This window comes from Saccopteryx bilineata, chromosome 4 (genome assembly GCF_036850765.1).
Source record: "Saccopteryx bilineata isolate mSacBil1 chromosome 4, mSacBil1_pri_phased_curated, whole genome shotgun sequence".
Classification (NCBI taxonomy): domain Eukaryota; kingdom Metazoa; phylum Chordata; class Mammalia; order Chiroptera; family Emballonuridae; genus Saccopteryx; species Saccopteryx bilineata.
Genome location: NC_089493.1, coordinates 64,326,439 through 64,353,222, shown reverse-complemented (window position 1 = coordinate 64,353,222; position 26,784 = coordinate 64,326,439). Strand labels below are relative to the sequence as shown.

At 39.3% G+C, this 26,784-nt stretch overlaps 1 protein-coding gene across 7 annotated transcripts in view; it reads right to left on the bottom strand.

Annotated features, from left to right (window-relative positions):
* The window catches only part of NEDD4 (NEDD4 E3 ubiquitin protein ligase), a 141,105-nt gene that overhangs the window by 16,655 nt on the left and 97,666 nt on the right, over nucleotides 1–26,784 (bottom strand). For 6 of the 7 annotated variants that reach the window (XM_066276189.1, XM_066276190.1, XM_066276188.1 and 3 more), the window contains 10 exons: nucleotides 26,286–26,452; nucleotides 24,060–24,177; nucleotides 23,805–23,969; nucleotides 18,527–18,592; nucleotides 8,030–8,149; nucleotides 5,866–6,069; nucleotides 4,040–4,120; nucleotides 3,444–3,498; nucleotides 3,289–3,347; nucleotides 2,004–2,069 (listed from right to left, as the gene is read on the bottom strand). In XM_066276189.1, coding sequence (XP_066132286.1) covers nucleotides 2,004–2,069; nucleotides 3,289–3,347; nucleotides 3,444–3,498; nucleotides 4,040–4,120; nucleotides 5,866–6,069; nucleotides 8,030–8,149; nucleotides 18,527–18,592; nucleotides 23,805–23,969; nucleotides 24,060–24,177; nucleotides 26,286–26,452 — 1,101 coding nt within the window. The remainder of the gene's footprint in view (nucleotides 1–2,003; nucleotides 2,070–3,288; nucleotides 3,348–3,443; nucleotides 3,499–4,039; nucleotides 4,121–5,865; nucleotides 6,070–8,029; nucleotides 8,150–18,526; nucleotides 18,593–23,804; nucleotides 23,970–24,059; nucleotides 24,178–26,285; nucleotides 26,453–26,784) is intronic. The other variant, XM_066276187.1, reaches the window with a different exon arrangement.

Genomic DNA, 26,784 nt, shown 5'->3' with positions numbered 1-26,784 from the left:
TTCAGTGTTTTTCTTCTTTATGAGATGTCTATTTTTCTGCACAAAATAATTTAAAACAGCTTTAATTTCACAATTTTAAAACTTCTTTCATTTATTATTACTTTTTAAAATTCTTAAGCTTCCATTTTAAATGATTTAGGTATATGCTGGGTTTTTTTTTCTAATTTATAAATTGGGTGTTGGACTCATTACTGTTAACCTCTTTAGGCAGAGTATAAGGCTATGATCCATAAATATGTTTTGATTTAATTCTATTATCCATTATTATTTAGTTTCATGAATTTCCAAACCCCATTATGATTTAATATTCTCATGCATTATCAAAAGTACTTTTATTTATTAAAGAAAAAGTCCCTTCCTTATAGAGATATTACAGAGATTACATGAATAATACATGTAAATTGCTAAGAATGCCCAGTATGTAATGAGAACTCAATAAATATAACAGCCCTGGCCGGTTGGCTCAGCGGTAGAGCGTCGGCCTGGCGTGCGGGGGACCCGGGTTCGATTCCCGGCCAGGGCACATAGAAAAAGCACCCATTTGCTTCCCCACACCCCCCCTCCTTCCTCTCTGTCTCTCTCTTCCCCTCCCGCAGCCAACGCTCCATTGGAGCAAAGATGGCCCGGGTGCTGGGGATGGCTCCTTGGCCTCTGCCCCAGGCGCTACAGAGGCTCTGGTCGCGGCAGAGCGACCCCCCCGCCCCCTGGTGGGCAGAGCATCGCCCCTGGTGGGCGTGCGGGTGGATCCCGGTCGGGCGCATGCGGGAGTCTGTCTGACTGTCTCCCTCCGTTTCCAGCTTCAGGAAAATAAATAAATAAATAAATAAATAAATATAACGGCTTTCATTATAATTTTGTGAACTGTTTATAAAAGCCTTGTTTTATAGCTCCTGCTGTCTGGAAGACATCAACAATCAGATATCATAACATCATTTATAAGTGTTCACAGTGACAAACGGAGAAGTTAGTTCTTTTCTTCTACCACCATGTTTTCATTAAGACTGAAAATATTTACTAGACAAGTAAATCAACAGATTAAACATCCCAAAGAATTTTAAGAAGTAGAAAACAAAGTTCCTGAGCAATTTTAACACATTATTGAAGATGAGTTTTAAAAGTTGGTAATAATACTTTAGGATTTTAGTTAGACATAAGATATTTGCACCAAACAACTATTACTCTTCATTTTTGTTAAATTTTGGATGAAAAAATCTGTGGTAGCAGACCCACCATTTTGAATCTGAAAAAGTAGGCTGAAAAGTGTAACCCAATAGAGCCACCTAGTGGTAGTATTCCTAAACTGCAGGGAAAGGGGAAAAGGATGAGCAAATTAAAAGGGCATTAAAAAAATAGTCATCACTAACAGAAAGAAATGAAATATTGGATAGGTATATAATGAGTTTAGTTCCAAACATACTGAATTGAATTTGTGGTGATGTAAAAAAGTGTAGTGAACATATGTGTTAAGTAAAAGGAGACAGGCAACAAAAATACTGTTCCAACCACAGCTGTATTTTCAAATTATGCAGAGATACATTATATTTGAAGCTTTGGAGAACGAATGACTCTCACTGGAAAACAATGGTCAAAGCAGAAAAGGAATACAGAGAGTCATCCTACACAGCTAAACACTAGGCCAGGAGATAATCTCCTGAACTATTCTTGCTCAGATTCTACAAAGCCCAAGCCCCGGAAACCCCAGTAGGAAACTACATTAGAGTTCTTTAAAAGCAATCTTTTAAAATTAGTTTTCTAGATTACAGGATATTTTGAAATATAAAGACATCAAATAATTGTGGTCTATAATGATATATCAAAAAATAAGCATTCTTTCCCTATAAGAAACTATACAAAGTTGTTACAAATAAAGAACAAATTCTCTATTACTTTTTTCTCTTTCTCTTTCTTTTTTGGATCACCTTCATCCATTTTAAAATGTATTTTCCATTACTTTTGGTGTAGATAATATTCATTCCTAAGAAGTCATTATAAGTCTCACTAACCTGCTTCTTCAACTTTCTTCGGAAGAACTCATACTTTCTTTTGTAATCCCTGGAGTAGGGCACTGCCTTAAGTTGAAAATGGAAAAATAAAGGTTTAGATTATTTTACTTTAGAACAATTTTAAAAGTTCCAATCTGGGTATTTTATGAACATAAGTTAAAGGCATTAAAAGAGGCTATTTGGAAAGAAAAGTTTAGTTCAAAGAAAAACAAATATAAAACTTAAAAAGTTTAATATCTTTGTTTAAGATAAAATTATATTCAGCAATTCCTATGGCTGTAATTTTGTCATTCAATATTCTTGAAATGCAGCATGCCAGAAAACAGGAAATTTCTTCCAAGTACAGAAATATTAGAAATGAAAATTTCCATTTCTAAAAAGAGACTTTCAAAGTGATTTCTCCATTAAGAGAACAATTTGAAAAATGTACTTTTTCCTTGAACTTTGAGGAGCTGCCTTTTTTATCCATTATTTAAAAGACTAAACATGGAGATTAAAGAGCAATCTAAAAGAACTGTTTCTTCAATTTTACTTATTTTTGTGAATTAAAAAAATTAAAATATGAAAGACTAAAAATGGAAAAAGTAGCCATATAACAGAGGATAATGATTTTCATATCATTAACCTGACTCAAGAGTAGTATAAGCATCATACATGGCTATGTTTATACTTAAATATGTGTGTCATATATATAACTTACATCTTCTATATACAATAATTTCTAACAAAAAGTCCCAGACACAAGCCTGGAGTGAAAAAGGCACTGTAGTGACAGAAGACAATTTAACTTTGCGGGAGGGGTATACAGCACAATCAAATGTCAAAATAATCTAGAGATATTTTCTCTCAACATATGTACCCTGATTTATCAATGTCACTGCATTAAATTTAATAAAAAAATATTAATATTAAAAAAAAAAAAGAAAGAAAAAGGCACTGTCCACGTCCTTATCTATACACTGGCTCCTCTCTGATCTGCTGGCCTGACAATATATATATATATTTTTAAGACAACAGCAAGAAGCAGTGTGAGCACAACACCCACTGCTTTAGCATTCTGACTGTCTGGCTCACCGGTCTCCCAAGGCTATTGTGTAGAAGAAGAATAATGACTTTACAGGCTTTTTCAAATACCTGAGACCGGAAGTGGGGATGGTATCAGCGGAGAGAACTGAGAACATGCTCTCCTTTCCATGCCTACAGGGTCATGCCCTTAACCAATCACCCTTGAAAAGACAGGTGAGAGAACAATGCTATCAGAACATACTCATACAAAGAGACTTACTGGTCCAGTTATTGCTACATTCTGCAACCGAGGATCTTCCCATTGTGTTCTTTTTATATCTGGAGAGAGAGAGATGAAAAAAAAATGTTCCTTGTTCTTATGCACAAAATTTAATATTATGAAAATAATGTAATGAAAAATCACATTGTACATACTGTGATTTATATAGAAGATTCTTCCATCTGTATGAGTTCTTTCTTCCCATCCTGGCTATAATGAATATATTTCAATTATTTTAGAAAAAGTTTTTGGATGTATGGGTAGAGAAACAACATTGGTTATATGATTAATTTTATTTTAAGTGAGAGAGAAGGGGAGATAGAGAGACAGACTTCTGCATGCATCCCGACTGGGATCCATCCAGCAAAACCCGTCTGGGGTCAATGCTTGAATCAACTGAGCTATCCTCAGTGCCTGAGGCCAACACTTGGACCAATCGAGCCACTAGTTATGAGAGGGTAAGAGAGAGAGAAGAGGGAGAGAGAGGGGAAGAAAAAATATGGCTGCTTCTCATGTGTGTCCTGACCAGGGATCGAATCCCGGACGTTGGTATACCAGGCCGATGCTCTATCCACTGAGCCAACTGGCCAGGGCTTATATGGTTAATTTAATTTGCATATTTCATTCTTAGTAGAAGGCATCAATACTTTAAATAATAATATTACATATAAGTATTAAAGAACTATTACATTCCAAAATACAAACTGTTTGAGATAGTGAAGTTAGATTGGTAGCATCTCTATAAACTTACAGGTAAAGGCCCCAGGTCATTGGAAGAATCAAGTGATGGCTTTCCTCTCGGATGAGCTGAAATTTTCAGTCTTGGATCTTCCTTTTTTGGTAAAGCAAATGAAGAAAACAAGAAACACACAAATTTTAAAATCATGAAAGTCAATCTGTTACTGTTTTCTAATATCAATGATATCTAAACTATTCTTTGATTTCATTTGCTTAATCTGTACAATAATAGTTAATCTATGTAAAATACAGCGTTCAGTTCTGAGCTCAGAGTAGGATCTGTGTCAGCTCATCATCTCTTTCACAGAAACCACTTGGAGTATTTTGTCCCACTCCTTACGTATTGTGTTACTACACAGGACTCTTCCCTCAATAAGAACTGGTGAGAGAGTGGCAGACCACATGTTATTTCTGAGGCCCTGAACATGCTTTTTGTCATCTATTTGTTAAAGTGTTGATTTATTAATATTTTTGAAAGATAGGATAAGCTCAAGTAGGTTACTAAAGTCAAATTACTGAAAAAGAACAAAATTCAATTTATTTCAATTAATTTATACATATTATTTTAGTATTCTATTTTATTTATTTATTTTTTAAGTGAGAGGAGGTGAGATAGTGAGACAGATTCCCACATGCATCCCAACTGGGATCCACCCAGCAACTCCTATCTGGGGCTGATGCTCAAATCAACTGAGCTGTTTTTAGTGCGTGAAGCTGATGCGCTTGGACCAGCTGAACCATCCTCAGTGCCTGGACCATTGCTCAAATCAATCAAGCCACTGGTTGTGGGAGGGGAAGAAAGAGAGAAGGGGGAGAGTGATGGGGGAGAGAAGCAGATGGTTGCTTCTCTTCTGTGCCCTGACTGGGAATCAGACCCAGGACATCCATACACCAGGTCGATGCACTATCCACTGTGCCAACTGGTCAGGGCCTATTTTAATATTTTATTAGACTTACTAAATTATTTTAGATTTTTAAAGTACATTAGTCTTTTCAATAAATTAATCAAATCTAGTCATGTGCTGCTGATTTTCAGTAATTTTTCTATTAGTGGTCAATCAACTGCTAAACAACTTTAAGCCTTGTCTTAAAAAAATATTTTACTAAGCTTCAAGTTTTTTGATATTAAATAAGGTATGAATTTGCACGTATTTTGGAACTAAATAGCCTCACATATAAGTAAAGGATTATTACTAAATATCTTCCTAAGCACTTATGACTAATAAGTTAAAAATTGAATATAGAAGAGGGCCATTGGCTCAATGGTAGAGCGTCAGCCTGGTGTGTGGATATCCCAAGTTCAATTCCCAGTCAGGACACACGGGAGAAGCAACCATCTGCTTCTCCACCCCTCCCCCTTCGTTCTCTCTCTCTCTCTCTTCTGCTCCCACAGCCAAGGCTCCACTGGAGCAAGTTGACCTGGAGACTAAGGATGGCACCATGGCCTCACCTCAGGTACTAAAATGGCTCCAGTTGCAATGGAGCAGTGCCCCAGATGGGCAGAGCATCGCCCCCTAGTTGGCTTGCTGGGTGGATCCTAGTCAGGCACATGCGGGAGTCTATCTCTCTGCCTCCCCGCTTCTCACTTAAGGAAAATACACACACACAAAAATTGAATATAGGAAGCAAATGTATCTACATGACAATCCCCTCAAATATTAAAAATAGTCATAGACTTATCTTGAATAGAAATAAAACCCTTTCGAATTCAACACATCTTTAAATGAATACTAGGAAATGTAGGTTATACTAATGTACACTTAAAGATGACAAAGAACTATACAGAAAAAATTATTATTGTTGTTGTTATAAATTTAAACTGGAGAGTATTAAAGTTACCCAGGTGGTGGTTTTGGTGTTGTGGTCAATAAAGAAAGGCCTCCCATTTGGTGCATGACGGACTTCCCAGCCTTTCGGAAGGAATCTTTGCTCCGTTTCAGATGGCTGAGTCACCTGCTGTGCAGAACCATTTGTGGGGACCTGTGGTTGAGAGCTTGCAGAAGAACTCTGGCTTGATGGCAGCTGACTTGTCTCCACTGTGGCCTAGCACATTAATTAAATCATGTTGTAATGTTTTACAGAGAATACACACATAGCTGTGGTTAAAAGGTAATAACCTGCAGACAGAATATATACTTATAAATAAACCTAAACATTGGAGGCTCATTTTTTTAATAACCTGTTTTGTCAGACTTTGTTTTTAAAAGTTTATAATTACTCAGCTAATTCTTAGCAGTAAAATGCTGGTTAACAAATTGGTTGTTGGTGCACGTGACTGAGGAAGCTAGGTGAACTGGCCTGTGCCCTCGCTGCAAGGGAAACCACAGTGCCAGCTGAGGAGGCTGTCTTTGCTCACCCCAAAGACTCACAGAACGGGGAACTCTCCAAACAGAGGCGGGTTCCAATGCTGAACAGACAAAATGAATGGCAAATATCTACTACAGAAATGAATGGTTGAAATGTGAAATAATTGATGAAATATTAGGCAGTAGTTAAAAGAAATACACTGGATTTATCTATATATAAAACAACAAGAATAGGGTTTAAAACAATGTTGAGCAAAAAACAATGTATAATTATGCAACATAACATCATTGCAAAATTTGAAACACATGACATGAACAATACTTGAATTATTTAGCTATCTCTGTAAGAATAGAATATAGACTAGAAGAATATCCAATAAATTCATGAAGGAGGTTCTCTCTGAGGCATGGGACCAAAAGTGTTTGGCTAAAAGAAACTTTGTTTGGCCCTGGCCAGTTGGCTCAGCGGTAGAGCGTCGGCCTGGCGTGCGGGGGACCCGGCTTCGATTCCCGGCCAGGGCACATAGGAGAAGCGCCCATTTGCTCCTCCACCCCCCCTCCTTCCTCTCTATCTCTCTCTTCCCCTCCCGCAGCCGAGGCTCCATTGGAGCAAGGATGGCCCGGCCGCTGGGGATGGCTCCTTGGCCTCTGCCCCAGGCGCTGGAGTGGCTCTGGTCGCGGCAGAGCGACGCCCCGGAGGGGCAGAGCATCGCCCCCTGGTGGGCAGAGCATCGCCCCTGGTGGGCGTGCCAGGTGGATCCCGGTCGGGCGCGTGCGGGAGTCTGTCTGACTGTCTCTCCCCATTTCCAGCTTCGGAAAAATACAAACAAACAAAAAAACCTTTGTTTTATCAGTAAAATTTCATTTATTATTTTTATTATTTTAGTAGAGGAGAAGCAATAGTAAGAGAAACTCCCACATGTTCTCCAACCAGGATCCACCCAGCAATCCCCGTCTGGGGCCAATGCTCAAACCTGTTGAGCCACTGGCTGTGGGAGGAGAAGAGGGAAAGCGGGAGAGAAGGGGGAGAGGGAGGGAAAGAGAAGCAGATGGTTGCTTCTCTTATGTGCCCTGACTGGGAATTGAATGTGGGATGTCCATATGCCAGGCCAATGCTCAATCCATTGAGCCAACTAGCCAGGGTCAAAATTTTATTTTTAAAAATAAAATGTCTAGAAATGAATACAGCAATTTGTTAATGATGGTAAATTCTGGGTGTAAAGAAAATGAGTATTGCTATATTATTTTCTGTACTTTTCATGTTAAAACATTTCTCCATAAGAGAAATGATAAGATAAAATAAATATTTTCCTAAACATATACAAGGAAAAAGCACTCACTATTGTCGAGGACAAAATGTCATCAACACAATTTTCTTTAATAAAATCAAACCATTGAGACTACCTTTTAACTAAATAATGGTCTTAACCATTCAAATTACAAATTACTCAATTGGTTAGATCATTTTACTTTGTCCGCTTATTTCCAGTTGGACTTGTTTTACATAACGACAAGTGGTATTTCACGCATATCAGAGATCCACAGGAAATAGTAGACAATTAGTATAAATGTAAGAAAATAATTAGAACATGCTAGAAGCATCCAGTATATACCACAGAATGATATAATAGCTTCCATAGAAATATAATGGTTTCAGTTATAAAAGAAAACAAGTAAATGGACAGATTGTAGGGTACCTGTACAGTGGGCTTTGTCCATGTAGTAGTTCTGGAATTATGATCTACATAATATGATCTTCCTCTTTCATCTTGTTTTTCTTCCCAACCTGGTGGTAATCCAGATGAAGTAGGCAAAAGCTAAAGTGAAGAGTAGTGGGAGAATTAAGTATTACTAAAAAAAAAAAAATCTTTTAAAAGGACCACATCCTTTTTTCACTGCTAGTTCTTTTTAAAATAAAACATATTTTGCCTGACCTTTGGTGGTGCAGTGAATAAAGCATCGACCTGAAACGCTGAGGTAGCTAGTTCAAAATCCTGGGCTTGCCCAGTCAAGGCACATACAAGAAGCAACTATGAGTTGATGCTTTCCACCCCTCCCTTCCCCCCATCTCTTTCTTCTCTCTCCAAAATCAATAAATAAAATTAAAAAAAAAAATTAGACAAAAAGAGCCCGATCAGGTGGTGGCGCAGTGGATAGAGAGTGGGACTGGGATGCAGAGGACCCAGGTTCCAATCCCTAAGGTCGTCAGCTTGAGCGCAGGCTCATCCAGCTTGAGCACAGCCTCACCAGCTTGAGCATGGGCTCATAGGCATGACCCCATGGTGGCTGGCTTGACCTCAAAGGTTACTGGTTTGAGCAAAAGGTTACTTGCTCTGCTGTAGCCCTGGTCAAGGCACATATGAGAAAGCAGTCAATTAACAACTAAGGTACTGCAACCAAGAATTGATGCTTCTCATCTCTCTCTCTTCCTGTCTGTCCCTATCTGTCCCTTTCTCTCTTTGTCTCTGTCACACAAAAAAAATTAGAAAAAAGAAAACGTTTTAAATCATACTTTGAAGTGTACAAAATAAAGTATAAAATAATTCACTTAAAACAGACAATAATGATGAGGATAGTAACCCTAAGAAAATATGATCCAAGATGACTGGAGTAGGTGGAAGCTGCATTCACCTTTTCCCATGAACACATCAAAATTACAACTAAATTACTGAACAATAAATCTGAACAACCATCTGAAGGCTAGCTGAACAGACGTGTTATAACTAAGGATTTACAGAAGAAGCCATGTAAGACTGGTGGGAGGGGCAGAGAAGTGAAAGAGGTTAGCCCTGTACTCACATACAGTGGTTGAGACAAAATAGACTTGAAAACAAAGGTTATAATAATAGATAAAGAAGGACATTGCACAATGATAGAAGGATCAATCAAAAAAGAGAATATAACCCTTGCAAACATTTATACACCCAACAAAGGAACATCTAAATATATAAAGCAAATACTGATGGACATAAAGAAAGAAACCAACAGTAAAACAATCATATTGGGAAACTAAACATCCAATTGACATCAATGAATAGATCTTCCAGATAGAAAATCAACAAAGGAATAGTGGTCTTAAATGACAAACTAGAGGCCCTGGCTGGTTGGCTCAGTGGTAGAGCGTTGGCCTGGCATGCGGGAGTCCCGGGTTTGATTCCCAGCCAAAGCACATAGGAGAAGCACCTATCTGCTTCTCCACCCCTCCCCCTCTCCTTCCTCTCTGTCTTTCTCTTCCCCTCCCGCAGCCAAGGCTCCATTGGAGCAAAGTTGGCCTGGACGCTGAGGATGGCTCCATGGCCTCCGCCTCAGGCGCTAGAATGGCTCTGGATGCAACAGAGCAACGCCCCAGATGGGCAGAGCATCACCCCTGGTGGGCATGCCGGGTGGATCCCGGTCGGGGGCATGCGGAAGTCTGTCTGACTGCCTCCCCGTTTCCAGCTTCAGAAAAAATACAACAACAAAAAAAATGACACACTAGACTAGATGGATTTAATTGAAATCTTCAGAGCAGAATGTATAATCTTTTCAAGTGCACATGGAACATTTTCTAGAATAGACCACATGTTAAGACACAAAATAAGTCTCAATAAATTTAAGAAGACTGAAATCATATCAAGCATCTTCTCTGACCAATTAGTATAAAAATATAAATCAATCACAAGAAAAAAACTGAAAAACATACAAAGACAGTGAAGCTACATAACATGTTACTAAACAATGAATGGGTTAACGACAAAATCAAGGAAGAAATCAAAATATACCTTGAACAAATGAAAATGAGAACAAAACAAACCAAAACCCATAGAACACAGTGAAAGCAGTCTTTTTTTTTTTTTTTTTTTTTGTATTTTTCCGAAGCTGGAAACGGGGAGAGACAGTCAGACAGACTCCCACGTGCGCCCGACCGGGATCCACCCGGCACGCCCACCAGGGCAACGCTCTGCCCATCCGGGGCGTCGCTCTGTTGTGACCAGAGCCACTTTAGCACCTGGGCAGAGGCCAAGGAGCCATCCCCAGCGCCTGGGCCATCTTTGCTCCAATGGAGCCTTGGCTGCGGGAGGGGAAGAGAGAGACAGAGAGGAAGGAGAGGGGAAGGGGTGGAGAAGCAGATGGGCACTTCTCCTGTGTGCCCTGGCCGGGAATTGAACCCGGGACCTCCGCACGCCAGGCCGACGCTCTACCACTGAGCCAACCAGCCAGGGCCGAAAGCAGTCTTAAGAGGAAATTTTCCAGTATTACAGGCCTACTTCAAAAACAAGAAAAACCTCAAATAAACAATCTAACTTTATATTTAAAGGAATCTGAAAAAGAACAACAATCAAAGCCCAAAGTAAATGGAAGGAAGTAAACAAATATCAAAGCAGAGTCTAAAAAACAATACAAAAGGTCAATGAAACCAAGAACTAGTTCTTTGAAAAGGTAAAGAAGATTGACAAACCTTTAACCATAATCATAAAAAAAAGAGAGAAGACCCAAATAAATAAAATCAGAAATAAAACAGAAGTAACAACTGACACCACAGAAATACTAAAATTGCTATTTATTGTGTAATAAAATATTATGAACAACAATATGCCAACAGATTGGACAATCTGAATGAAATGGATAAATTTCTAGAAATATACAATCATCCAAAAGACTTATGAATCTGGAAGAATCAGAAAACATGAACAGACCAATTATAACCAATGAAATTAAAGCAGTAATAAAAAAATCTTTCAACAAAGAAGTCATGGATTGGATGGCTTCACGTGAATTTTACCAAACATTCAAAGAAAAACTAACACCAATCCTTTTCAAACTATTCCAAAAATTTCAAGAGAAGAGAAGACTCCTAAACTCTTTTTATGAGGCCAGCATTATCCTCATTCTAAAGCCAGATAAAGACACTACAAAGAAAGAAAATTATAGGCCAATATTCCTGTTGAACATAGATGTAAAAATCCCCAAAAATATTAGCAAAAACAGATCCAGCAATACATTAAAAGGATTATACAACATGATCAAGTGGGACTTATTCAAGGAATGCAAGGTTGGTACAACATCTGCAAATCCATAAATGTGATACACAACATAAACAAAATGAAGAATAAAAATCACATGACCATTTCATAGATGCAGAAAAAGCATTCAATAAAATCCAACACCCATTTATGACAAAAATTTCAGGAAAGTGGAAATAGAGGAAACATACCTCAATGCAATAAAGGCCATATGATACCCACAACCAACATCATACTCAATAGGCAAAACTAAAAGCATTTCCTTTAAGATCAGGCACAAGACAGGGAAGTCTGCTCTCACCACTGTAACTGAACATAGCACTGGAAGTCCTACACAAGCAATCAGAAAAGAAGAAGATATAGAAAGCATCCAGGCCCTGACCGGTTGGCTCAGTGGTAGAGCATCGGCCTGGCATGCAGGAATCCCGGGTTCGATTCCCGGCCAGGGCACACAGGAGAAGCGTCCATCTGCTTCTCCACCCTTCCCCCTCTCCTTCCTCTCTGTTTCTCTCTTACCCTCCCACAGCCAAGGCTCCATTGGAGCAAAGTTGGCCCGGTTTCTGGGGATGGCTCCATGGCCTCTGCCTCAGGCGCTAGAATGGCTCTGGTTGCAACAGAGCAACGCCCCAGATGGGCAGAGCATCGCCCCCTGGTGGGCATGCCGGGTGGATCTCAGTCGGGCACATGTGGGAGTCTGTCTGACTGCCTCCCCGTTTCCAGCTTCAGAAAAATACAAAAAAAAAAAAGCGCATCCAAAATGGAAAAGAGAAGTAAAACTGTCAGTATATACAGCAGGGGTCCCCAAACTTTTTACACAGGGGGCCAGTTCACTGTCCCTCAGACTGTTGGAGGGCTGTACTATAAAAAAAAAACTATGAACAAATCCCTATGCACACTGCACATATCTTATTTTAAAGTAAAAAAAACAAATGGGAACAAATACAATATTTAAAATAAAGAACAAGTAAATTTAAATCAACAAACTGACCAGTATTTCAATGGGAACTATGCTCCTCTCACTGACCACCAATGAAAGAGGTGCCCCTTCCAGAAGTGCAGCGGGGGCCGGATAAATGGCCTCGGGGCTGCATGCGGCCCGCGGGCCGTAGTTTGGGGTCCCCTGATATACAGTATATATAGAGAACCCTAAAGATTCCATTAAAAAACTTTTAGCACTGATAAATGAATTCAGTAAAGTATCAAAATACAAAATACATATCCAGAAATCAGTTGCATTTTTATACACCAATAATGAGCTATTACAAAGGGAAACTAAGAAAATAATCCCATTTACATGTATCAAAAATAAATCAATAAAATACCTAGGAATAAATTTAACTAGAGATATAAAAAACCTGTATTCAAAAAATTATAAGACACTAAAGAAAGAAACTGAAGAAGATACAAATAAGTAGAAGCATATACTGTGTTCATGGATAGGAATAATTAACATAATTAAAATGCCCATACTCTCCAAAGCAATCAATCTAAAGAGTCAACACAATTCCTATTAAAATACCAATGGCATTTCTAATAGAACTAGAACAATTATTTCAAAATGTTATATGGAACCACAAAAGACCCTGAATAGCCACAGCAATCTTGAGAAAGAACAAAGTTGGAGGAATCACACCACCTAATAATCAAACTATACTACAAAACTAAAGTAATCAAATAGCATGATATTGGCATAAAAACAGATACATTGACCAGTGGAACAGAATAGAGAACCCAGAAATAAACCTCTGCCTTATGGTCAATCAATATTTGACAAAGGAGGCAATAATATACAATGGGGTAAAGACAATCTATTTAATCAATGGTGTTGAAAAAAATTGGACAGATACATGTACAAAAATAAAAGTAGACTACCAAGTTACACCATAAACAAGAATAAACTCAAAATGGATTAAAGGCTTAAATGTTAAACTCAAAACCATAGAAATCCTAGAATGAAATCTCAGACATTTCTCAAAGCCATATTTTATCTCCTTGAGCAAGAAAAACAAAATAAAAAATAGACAAATAGAACTACACCAAACTATGATTTTGCACAGCAAAAGAAATCATCAGCACAATGAAAAGGCTACCTACTGAATGAAAGAAGATATTTACCAATGATAAGTCTGACAACAGGTTAATATCCAAAATTTATAAAGAACTCATGCAACTTACCCACCCCCCCCACAAGAAAACAATCTAATTTTTCTAAAAAAATGGGCAGGGGACCTGAATAGACACATCTCCAAAGGGACATATAGATGGCTAATAGATGTATAAAAAGATGCTCAGCATCACTAACCATCAGAGAAATGCAAATTAAAACCACAATAAGATATCACCTCACACCTGTCAAAATGGTTATTATCAATAAATCAGCAAACAAGTATTGGCGAGGATGTGCAGAAAAAGAAATCCTGTTGGTGGGAATGCAAATTGTTGCAGCCATTACGGAAAATAATCTGGAGGTTCCTCAAAAAATTAAAAATAAAACCACCATATGATCCAGAAACTCCACTTCTGGGTATATATGTATATCTAAAGAAACTGAAAACACTGATTAAAAAGGAACCCCTATGTTCATTTCAGCATATTTATTTATTTTTTGTTTGTTTCATTTTTCTGAAGCCGGAAACAGGGAGAGACAGTCAGACAGACTCCCGCAAGCGCCCAACCGGGATCCACCCGGCACGCCCACCAGGGGGTGATGCTCTGCCCATCCTGGGCGTCGCCATGTTGCGACCAGAGCCACTCTAGCGCCTGAGGCAGAGGCCACAGAGCCATCCCCAGCGCCCGGGCCATCTTTGCTCCAATGGAGCCTTGGCTGCGGGAGGGGAAGAGAGAGACAGAGAGGAAAGCGTGGTGGAGGGGTGGAGAAGCAAATGGGCGCTTCTCCTGTGTGCCCTGGCCGGGAATCGAACCCGGGTCCTCCACACGCTAGGCCGATGCTCTACCGCTGAGCCAACCGGCCAGGGCCATTTCAGCATATTTATAATAAACAAGATATAGAAGCACTCCAAGCACCATCAATAGACAAGTAGATAAAGCAGAGTGGCACATACATACAATGGAGTATTACTCGGCCATAAAAAAGAACAAAATCTTACCATTTGTGACAGCATGGATGGAACTAGAGAGTATTATGCTAAGTGAAACAAGTCAGACAGAGAAAGACAAATACTATGTGATTTCACTTATATGCAGAATTTAAAGAACAAAATAGATGAACAAACAAAACAGAAACAGACTCATAAGTACACGAAACAAACTGATGGTTGCCAGAAGGGAGGTATGGGGGAGGTATAGGGCACTGGGTGAAAAGGTAAAAGGATTAGGAAGTACAAATTGGTAATTATAAAATAGTAATGGGATATAAAATACAGCATAAGAAATATAGTCAATAATATTGTACCAAGTAAGTATAGTGTCAGGTTGGATTTCAGGGGGATCGCTTTGTAAGTTATATGATTGTCTAACCACTAAAGCTGTACACCTAAATCTAATATGAAATAATATTGAAGGTCAACAGTAATTTAAAAATAAAAAATTTTAAAGTTAATTGAATGGCTATATTAACTTAAATTAGATTTCTGAGTTAAGAACATTACCAAAGACATAGAAGACCATTTTATAATGATAAAGGGTCAAGTCATCAGAAAGACATAGTAATCCTAAGTGTTTATGTACCTAAGAAAAGAGCTTGAAAATACATAAAGGAAAAACTGATACAATTGCAAGGAGAAATATAAAACTCCACGTATATAGTCAAAACTTGGAAAACTTTTCTATTGTGATTGGTAGAATAAGTGTACAGAGAATCAGTAAATTTCAACAACATAATTAATGCATTTGACCAAGCAACCCAACTGAATCATAAAACAAGTTAATACATTTAAAAGGATATAATATATTATACAAAGTATGTTCTCTGCTTAGGATTTAATAACAGAAGGATGTCAAGAAAATCTTTTGAAATATCTGGAAACAAAATGGCATATATTAAATAGTCCATGTATCACAGAAGACATTAAAAGAGAAATTAGAAAGTATTTTGAATTGAATTAAAATAAAAAGTCATGCCTGATCAGGCGGTGGCCCAGTGGATAAAGTGTCGGACTGGAATGCTGAGGACCTAGGTTTGAGACCCCGAGGTTGCCAGCTTCAGCATGGGCTCATCTGGTTTGAGCAAAAGCTCACTAGCTTGGACCCAAGGTCACTGGCTCAAGCAAGGGTTTATTTGGTCTGCTGAGCGCCCGCGGTCAAGGCACATTTGAGAAAGCAATCAATGAATAACTAAGGTGTCGCAATGTGCAACGAAAAACTAATGATTGATGCTTCTCATCTCTCCCTTTCTGTCTGTCTGTCCCTCTCTATCCCTCTCTCTGACTCTCTCTCTCTGTCTCTGTAAAAAAAAAAAAAGTCATTAGAATTCATGGGATGCCACTAAAGCAGAACTTTGGGCAAAATTTATAGCACTAAATGTGTATATTAAAAAAAAGTCTCATCTCAATGACCAGTTTGTACTTTCAGAAACAAGGAAGAGACAAGAACATTAAATGCAGACTAAGCATAACAAAGAAAATATGATCAGAGTAAAATACAATAAAATAGAAAAATAACAGAAATAAGTGAAACCAATCTGTTTTTTTTCTTTAGTCAATAAAATTATTTATCTTCTGGCCAGAATGGTCAGGGTAAAATGACCGAAGACAAAACAATTACAAATATAAGAAACGAGAAAAGTGACTTTGCGAGAATTGCTACAGATGTCAAAATCCAACAAAAACATTATATGAAAAGAATACTATAACTAATAAGGATAGTAGGATTATAGAGATATTGCTAAACACAATTTTAGCTAATAAAATCCATTTTCCTAAAAAAAAATGACAGTAAGAACAACACACTAAGTACATACTTCAATACAGACTATGTCCTTTAACCTCCCAACAACTCTTATTGAGATAATCATTATTATTAGCTCAATTAAAGTAATTTCTTAGCAGATACATTGCTAGTATAAAGTTGAGATCTGAACCCAGGTAGTCTAACTACAGAAATCATCACCTATATGATATGTGCCGAGTCAAAATTACCCCTGCCTTCTTTCTGTAAGAACTGGGGAGGTGCTGTTTATTACTGATGAACAAAGAGGTCTGATTATTTCCAGGTCTACTTAAAATAGTCCAGGTCTGGCCTTCTTATTGTATTTTGAACCTTCAAGGCTTGGCCTAGTTCCCTTGTGTGAACTTATACATAAAAACCATCAACACTAGTCTGTTCACTAGATACAGGGTTCCCTAGATACGCATGAGGTAAGACACGATTGCTGACAGCTGATGAGGTGTTTGTCTACGAAGTAATGGAATTCAAAGTTGCCCGGCTTTATGAATGTCCCAACAGCTGGTGAGTAGATAAATGAAAGGTAGTAGAAATATTAACACAACGGAATATCAAAAACTCCTGAGACAATGCAACAACATCATATTAAGTGAAAGAGGCCAGACATATAAGATTACATATTGTGTGCTTCCACTTTCTTGATATTTCTAGAAAAGGCAAAACCGTAGTGACAGAAAGCAGATGAGTGGTGACCTTGGCCTGAAAGTAGGTGTCGGGACTGAGGAAACCCTTTTGGAGTGGTGAAAGGGTTCTTAACCTCGACTGTGGTGAAGTTTGCGGGACTGTATAAATTTACTAAAACTCACTTATTTGTACATAAAGTGTGTAGGTTTTATGGTATGTAAATTAGACCTCAAGAAAGCTGTTAAAAACAAAACCCTAATTAATGTAAAGGGACAAAAAAGGCAGGGAAACAGCTTTTCCAGTACATAAAACATAAATCATTTCTAGATTCCCCTGCTCATCTGGAGCAATTAAAATTGTGTCTTGGATGAATGGCTGTCAGTCAATCAGAAATTTAACATTTTCACTGTACGGAGGACACTAGAAAGTGCAGTGGGAAAAAACACCGCGAATCTCTGTTGAAGCGGGCTCTAGTCTAGTCTAGTGCAGGAGGCCAGCCAAGTGGCAAGAAGTGAGAGTGAAGCTGGCGAGGGCAGTCTTTTGGTGGCATCTACCTCTCGACGGTCAGGACTGACTGGGCCGATGGCACCGCCAGGTGCCGCCCTCCTTCCTCAGCACAGGATCTGTGTCTCTCTCAGGGCAGGGGCACCTTTTTAGATGGATGAATCAACTCTTGGATTGAGGAATTTTGAGCCTCTGCATTCCTTTGCTGGAACTTCCATAAAAGTGAAAACAATACCATTTTTCAAAATTAATATATAGACTGCCATTCAAAAATCACACATGGCTGGTGGAAAAAAAGAGAGGAGGTCATGCCAAGCGTGGAAATGGAATGCACACAGATGTGGACGAGGGAGAGAATTTAGGCACAGGAGCAGCCTGTTTGAGAGAAAGAGCAGACAGACAGGAAGAAGAGCAGCAGGAGGCGTCTGTGGGTGGCTGAGAGAAGGTGAAGCTGAAGGTGCAGGGGCCTGGGAGCTTTCATTTGGTTTTAAAAAAACAAGTGGGACCCGTGTAAGAGACACACAAACGCAAAGTAAAGACAGTTAGGAAGGGGATGGAGGCTGGGAGACTGGGGGAGTCAACAGTCCAGCCATGAAGTTGTTAAGATCAAAGCTCCAGTCAAGGTCAGGTTGGGAAGACTTCTGAGGAGGAAGTGGAAGGCCTTGGCCAAATGGTGGACATGAGAGTGAAAGGAAGGGGCAGGTGACTAATCAACTCCAACCTGGCCATTGAGCTTGCTGACATCAGCACACACCTGACTGAGTGACTGAACCCTAATGTGTGGGGCAGAAACGGCTGTTATCTGCCGTGAGCCATGCACAGAGTCAAGGCAGCTGGACGCTGTACTCCTGAACTGCACACATCCTGTAGCAGACCACCTCAAGCCAGGATAGCCCTTCACCTGAGAAGCCTGGATGTCACCCACCGTCGCCAGCATTCCGAGCAGGGCTTTCTTACTATGGGGGAGACAGCTCTTCCAGTTCTGCTTACAAAGGGACCGTCTAGTCAATTTTCCTTCCCCTGCACCACTTACCCCAGAACCTAGATTCTGTGCTAGATCAATACTCTGCTAGACAGTCAAGGTCATACTCAGTGTTAAAAAAAAAAAGCTGCTGAGTTTTATATTTTTATTGATGATTGAGGGGAGAAGATAAAACTCACCACAGGAAGTGCAGGCTGTTCCTCAAAAGTGTAGGCTTGCAAGCTGCCTCTTCTGCTGGAATGATTCTTAGTAAAAAAAAAAAAAAAAAATTAAAGAAAAAATAGGTCTTAGATTTGTCTGAGTGGCATATAACATAGCGGCAGAGGGTGGGGGAGGTATGAGGGAGGAGAAAGAAGGCTGGTGAGGAAGTGACCGTGGAGACCATCAGTGAAAGCACTCAGTGCTCTCAACACTGCCCACATGCTGATAGCCTCTAACTTCCACATCTTCCTTCCACCCCCATTCTAGACTGCCACCTGGATACCTCCTCTTGAATGACTGATACCTCCTCATTGTGCCCCACGCTGAGTTCAGTTTTTTCCCTGTTCACACCCACTTGAACCTTCTCCAGCACGCCTCACCTCAGTGGGCAGCACGTGAGTCCAGCTGCTGCCCGAGTCAGATGTCTGTCAGACACTGAACATCTCCCTCTCCTGTCTCTCACAGGTCAGTCACCAGATCCTATGCATACTATTTCTTTACTAGCTCGCAAGTACATTCCCTCTCCACTTTAGTTCAAGGGTGTTTTCCTGAATTTTTAAGCTGTCATCATCTGTCACCTTGATTATTACTGCAGCAACATCCTGATAGATTTCCCAGCTTCGTGTCTGATTTCCTTAAGTCCACTCTCCACGCTGCATGTTACAGCCAGAGAGCGTTCTACAGAGCGAGCCAGTCACATCATTCTCCAGCTAAGAGCCCTTCGATGACTTCACTGTCACTAGGAGAAAATCTACAGCCCAGAACACAAAGCTTAGCGAGCTTCCTGGCCTGGCTCTTCCTGATGGCTGCAGCACTTTCTACCTCATGACTTACCTTTTGGACATTTCAGATTACTTCTTTCCCAGAAATCCCATATACATTTTTTCCTTGTGTTTTTATATGCATGTTGTTATCGCTATCTAAAATATCTTAGTGTTGTTATTTAATGGCATAAAAATGTATAAAACACATATAAATTAACTCAGAATATCCACTGTAGTATTATTTTTTTTAAATTATTTTTATTTATTTATTCATTTTAGAGGAGAGAGAGAGAGATTGAGAGAGAGAGAGAAGGGGGGAGGAGCAGGAAGCTTCAACTCCCATATGTGCCTTGACCGGGCAAGCCCAGGGTTTTGAACCGACAACCTCAGCATTCCAGGTCAATGCTTTATCCACTGTGCCACCACAGGTCAGGCTGTAGTATTATTTATCATAACAAAGAACTGCCAACAATCTAAAGTTCATCAATAGGAAATGGTACAATATCTTAAGGTTTATTTGCACAATGAAATATGCCAGAGTTTGATTTTTTCTTTTTTGTATGTTTTTGAAGTTAGAAGAGGGGAGGCAGTCAGGCTCCCGCATGTGCCCGACCGGGATCCACCCAGCATGCCCACCAGGGGGGCGATGCTCTGTCCATCTGGGGTGTTGCTCCGCTGTGGCCAGAGCCATTCTAACGCCTGAGGCGGAGGCCATAGAGCCGTCCTCAGTGCCCGGGCCAACTTTTGCTCCAGTGGAGCCTTGGCTGTGGGAGGGGAAGAGAGAGATAGAGAAGAAGGAGAGGGAGAGGGGTGGAGAAGCAAATGGGCGCTTCTCCTGTGTGCCCTGGCTGGGAACCCAGGACGTCCACATGCTGGGTCGATGCTCTACCACTGAGCCAACTGGCCAAGGCCTGATTTTTTTTTTAAAGTGAGTGAAGGGGAGACAGTGAGACAAACTCCTGCATGCGCCCTGACCAGGATACATTCCATCTGGGGCTGATGCTTAAATCAACTGAGCTATTTTTAAAACCTGAGGCTGACGTGCTCAGACTAACCAAGCTATCCTCAGAGCCCAGGGCTGGCACTTGAATCAATCAAGCCACTGGCTGTGGGAGGGACAGAGGGAGAGGACAAGGAGAGGGAGGGGAAGAGAAGTAGATAGTGGCTTCTCTTGTGTGCTCTGATCCGGTATCAAACTGGGGATGTTCATATACCAGGCCGATGCTCAATCCACTGGGAAAACTGGCCAAGGCCTTGATGATTTTTTTGTTATTGATTTTAAAAGGAGTAAGTTTATATTTACTGACACAGTTCAATGTCTATGATATAGCAAATGAATAAAGTAAGTTACCAAAAAGTATGTATCAGATGATCTCAGGTTAAAAAAATTATATAAATATATAGAAATATATGTGTACCCTGGCCAGATGGCTCAGGTGGTTTGAGAATTATACTGAAGCACAGAAGTTGTGGGTTTGATTGTCAGTCAGGGCACATACAAGAACATATTGGTGTACCTGTCTCTCTCTATATATTCCTCTCTCACTAAAATCAATAAAAAAAATTTTTTTTAAACATTTAAAAAATATATATATATATGTGTGCTCACACACATTTATAAATATATAGAAAATGTTCAGGACAATATATGCCAAATCATTAATAGCTATTGAGGAAGCATGTGTTAGAGGTAAGACAGAAGATTTAATTTTTATTTTAAACACCTCAATACTGTTTTAATTGCTTTTTAAAAAAAAATTCAGTGAGAGGAGGGGAGGCAGAGAGACAGACTCTCCCATGTGCCCTGATCAGGATTCACCCCACCCTGCAAGCTCACTAGGGGGTGATGATCTGCTCAGCTGGAGCCAGGCTCACAATTGAGCTTTTCTTAGCATCTGAGGTGGAGGCCATGAAGCCATCCTCAGGGCCAGGGACCAACTTGCTCCAATTGAGCCATGGCTGCAGGAGGGTAAGATAGATAAATACAGAGAGAAAGCTAGAGAGGGAGGGGTGGAGAAGCAGATGGGTGCCTCTTCTATGTGCCCTGACCAGGAATCAAACCTGGGATGCTAGGCCAATGCTCTACCACTGAGTCAACCAGCCAGGGCTTTTTAAATTATAATCCACGACCATACAACACTTTTAAATTAATAAATCATTTTTTGAATAAGTCACACATGCATATACATACTATAAAATTCAAAAGGTACCAAAAATATATGTCCTGCTCATCCTGTTCCATCAGAGTTGAGCAATGTTACCACTTTCCTGTTTAGTCTATAAGAAATCTCATACACGTATTTATTCTCTGTCATTTAAATAATTTACATAAATAATAGTACACCAAACATACTGTTCTGTACCTTGCTGGTTTTCACTTACTGATATCTCTTAGGGATTGTTCCACACAGCCCGCTCATTCAAAGCCACCTTGTTCTTTTCAATGGCTGCCTAATATTTCATTGTGTGGATGCCATGTATTACTTTTAAAATTAAAATAACAGGAGAGAAGGCGAAATGGATCTTCTGTGACTTATCACCCATAAATCAATATAGCTTATTCTTTAAGGCTTTTACTGACCTTTCCCACTCTCCTGACAAAAAGTAAAAAGAAATGAATGGGAGATGGAATAGGCAGGCGGAAGAAAGGACAGAAAGGGAGCTGGCAGCAAGACCTGCTCTTGGGTGTTCATACAGCTGTTCACATTCAAAGTACTGTCTGCTCTGAAGTTTCCTGAAGAAGGTGCTGCAACAGAAATCAGCAAACTTTTTCTGTTAAGGCCACGAAAGTAAGTTATTATTTGTCTCTATTATAACTACTCAACTCTGTCCATAGAGTGTGAAAGCAGCCACAGGCAATACTAAACCATAACGTATGGCTTTATTTCAGTGATACTTTAGGATATTGTGCCTTGCATATTGTTGGCCCTCTATAAATATTTACTAATTGAATGAAAAGCTGGGGAACTTGAACTAGAAATGATCATAGCATCCTCAGAAGACAATCTGTGTCTTTCACTGAAAGATCTCCCTTACTGATACAGATTAGTGAGCTAGCCATAAAGATTGCACTATGACCTGGCCGGTTGGCTCAGCGGTAGAGCGTCGGCCTGGTGTGTGGGGGACCCGGGTTCGATTCCCGGCCAGGGCACATAGGAGAAGCGCCCATTTGCTTCTCCATCCCCATCCCCTCCTTCCTCTCTGTCTCTCTCTTCCCCTCCCGCAGCCAAGGCTCCATTGGAGCAGAGATGGCCCGGGCGCTGGGGATGGCTCCTTGGCCTCTGCCCCAGGTGCTAGAGTGGCTCTGGTCTCAGCAGAGTGACGCCCCGGAGGGGCAGAGCATCGCCCCCTGGTGGGCAGAGCGTCGCCCCTGGTGGGCGTGACTGGTGGATCCCGGTCGGGCGCATGCGGGAGTCTGTCTGACTGTCTCTGCCCGTTTCCAGCTTCAGAAAAGAAAAAAAAAAAAAAAAAAAGATTGCACTATGGCAGTGTACGCTGGACTACTTTCTTCGGGACCCTATGGACAGCAATTTTTATAGCACTTACTAAGATGAGAATGTCATTTATCTCCTGTTTAGTCAAAGTACATCAGCTCTTGTTCACACCTGTGCACTGGTAACATTTGTAGTAATAATGGAGAAGGAGAAAAACAGCCCCTAACATCCAGGGCTTGGGCTGGCACTCATTGGTAGGATCAAGACAAAAATCAAGACCACTCTGTAATCATGCCTGGACACAGACATAATGTGAACATTTTCCAAGTCAAAAATTACAAATATCTCCTCATTCTGCAAATGTGAGCAATTACTGCTTCTTTATTAATTATAGCTTTATCCTTACTATAGATAATATTTGAGATACCTTATTACACAATTACCCTTGCTTCCTGACAGCATTTAAGGCACAAACAAAATCCTGCTTTCCTACACCCTCCCCCAAACTGTCTAACATGAGCCCAAATCCATTAAGTAATTTCTAACACACTCTTACCGAGACTCATGGTTTGTTTGTGCTTTTCTTGCTGAAATGAGTAATAAACCCAGTTTGTTCAATTATAGGTGTGTTCATGGCAGTCTTTGGCTAAAGGGCATTGAAATAATGAATATTTGGATTCCAGTGACCACTTAAGATTATCCAAGACTCTGCTCCATACCATTAGTGGGAATATTTGGAAAAAGATCATGCTGTAAAGTTCCAAAGTCCCTAACACATTATTAAATGCCATTTAAGACAATTTTTCTCATCATAAGAAAGATAAATTTGTAAATATGTATGGTAATGGATATTAACTAAATTCACTGTGGTGATCACTACAATATATATATATATATATATCAATCAATTTGCTGTACATGTTAAACAATGCTATATGTCAATTATATCTCAATAAAACTGGGAAAAGATAAAATTTTATGTAAAAGTTAGATACTGAATGGACTGTTATATATAATATAAAATCTTGAAGCTATAATAAAATCAAAGAGCATCTTACTGAGTTGGATACTGGCTGGCCAGTGGCTGAATTTCCATAAATAGCAAGTAAGGCATTCAATTCTTCCTCAAGGTGAGTCTGAACATCCAAGTTATTTGATGGTGGAGGTGATGAGGCCTGATTGCTATACATGGTGCCTTCATCCTCTCTTATAATTTCCCAGTTCTAAAACGAACAGAATAAACTTAAGCTACACATACCTTAATCTACTAATGGAACGTGTCTAGCTATGAAGAAACGAAATATTTTTTCTACCTCAGAAGACTCTCGGTTGTCAACACTTTCTGTTTCCTCAGATATTTGCCGCCTGGTGGTAAATGCACGTTGGGCTTGTAGTTGAATGTTACCATTCTCAGCATCTGTTAGGTTGTCCCTGTATTAGAAATATAAAAGCTATCACCCATGTCTGAAGAGACTTAAAATAATAGTCAAATATTCTGTGATCGTTTAAAAAAATATTATGTTAGATGAGAATTTATTATTTTTGGCCAAAGGCTATCTCAACATGCATAGATTAAGTTGTGGGCACATTGGTACCTTATGGAGTTAAAGTTTTTGTGAAAGTGTGTATGTCATATGTCTGACTTTGATATTTTAGTTCATCACCATGCCTGGGATAGTGGCCAACATGCATGGGCACTTGGAAGTGTTTGGAGGAGTATGGGGGAGGGCAGCAAAGAGGGACAAATATATATCACACATAGGTGGGATATAAAACTGAGACTCACGGACACAGATAAAAGTGAAGTGGTTACCAGGGGGCAGGGAGGTGGGAATGGAAGCCAGAGGGACAAATATATGGTGACGAAAAATGATTTGACTTTGGGTGATGGGTACATAATGCAATCACCAGTTCAAATGCTATAGAGATGTTCACCTGAAACCTGTGTACTCCTATCGATCAATGTCACTCCATTAAATTTAATTTCGAAATAAAAAAATGTATTTGTTGAATGAATATCTGAGAGTTTCATAGATAATTTCATTATATTATTTTGCCATGTTATAACAAGAGTACAATCTAAAGTAGCCCTAGAAAATTCATAAAAAAGAAGCTTAAAGAATTGCGTTAACATCATGAATCAGACAGCAACAGTTTCTAGAACTGATCTTAAGTCAAAAGTATGTATCCCCATGCATGAATGTAGAGGGAAGCATGAAAGACAGTGTAAGGACACTACAATAAAAAACTTACTGTTTAAAATTAAATGGTATCTATTTTTTTATCATAATATAGTAATGGTCCTGGTCTGAAAAAGGATAATAAGAAAGGCATGTTTGGGTTTAGGAAAGGTTCAGGGGGGTACCATCCTGAGAGGCTGGTCTTTTCTACTGTGCCTTCCTAAATTACCTGTCATTTATTCGTTATATTATTCTAGCTATTTGCATTTATTATATCCAGACCATCAGGTCAAGAATATATTTTACAAATATTTAATAACAAAATTATTGTTAATATATTTAATACCATAAAGGCCCAGGATAGTCAGAGGACCGGTTCTTACTGTACTGTTGCTAAAGAAAACGTAATTTTGACAGATTTTTTTCTCCTAAATATTTTTGCTAGCCGACAACAACATCAACTATAGAGAAAGAAATGTGATTCAGCTCAAGGCAAGCTTGCCATGACACTGAATGTGCAATACGGCAATTTTGCAGAACTTTATAGAGTCTTCAGTTTTGCAACCTGTATGTCATTCTCGAGAGATCAATGCCCCTGTGCCATGGATCATGGATTTGCTCTGGGAGGATTTGAGAACAAAAAAAAGACCTACGAAGGCCCCCTGGGTGAAGGTCAATATGTCCTTCATGTGTATATGGTGGAAATTATGTATATACATTGACCAGATTGGCAAATAGGTGTTTAACAAAAGACCCTTGTTATTTTTTTTTAATTTTTTAAAATTTATTTATTCATTTTATAGAGGAGAGGGAGAGACACACACACAGAGAGAGAGAGAGAGAGAAGGGGGGAGGAGCTGGAAGTATCAACTCCCATATGTGCCTTGACCAGGCAAGCCCAGGGTTTCGAACCGGCGACCTCAGCATTTCCAGGTCGACGCTTTATCCACTGCACCACCACAGGTCAGGCTAAGACCCTTGTTATTGAATCCTTTATACTTTGCAAATAATTTATATTTTAAAAATAGTGTACTATACAATTTAACACTTTCTTATATTTTAGTAACAAAATGCAAAGCATCTATAAGATTTTCTAAATCAATCTAAAGAGAAATTTATTAAAATAAAGAAGCAATTAGAAGGGTGCATTCATGATTCAAATAATTTTGAATATTATCAAATTATTTTTAAAAACAAACCACTAAGATAGCATTTTTTAAGACCTGGGCCATACAAATCCTGGTATGTTTACAGTTTATGAATCCTACGCTACTACAAATCCATCTGAGACATGACTTCAGAAAGAAAATTAGTAAAAAATGTATTCAGATTACAAACATGAAAACCACCAGCACATACTGAGGGGTTGGTCGTTTCCACTGAGTTCTTCTAGATTCATGGTTTACATAATAGGTCCGTCCAAGAATATCCTGTCTCTCTTCCCATCCTGGAGGTAGAGGAGAAGGTTCTTGTTGCTGCTGCAAATGGCAAGCAGCATCTGGTTGGTCCAAAACAACCCAGCCAGGCTGAAAAGCAGAATGTTAACAATTAAGTTTATGCTGGATTTTTTTAACCTTATATATTATGCTAGAGGAAACTTAAAAGGTAATTTAGCATATTGAGTTCCAGAAATTATGCAAAGACAGAATAAGCACACTGTCAACCTTCAAGACCATTATATGATTTTTTTTATGATAATGAAGACATTTTTTTGCAAAATAATAACATTCAAAAAAGTTTTAAAACATGTCTAATAGGGAGCAAACACACAATAATGGAAAGCACTGAGAAATTGAGAAGCGTAGTTTAAACTAGGGTAATCTCCGGCTAGTTTCTGAATTATAAGCAGAGATCTTGG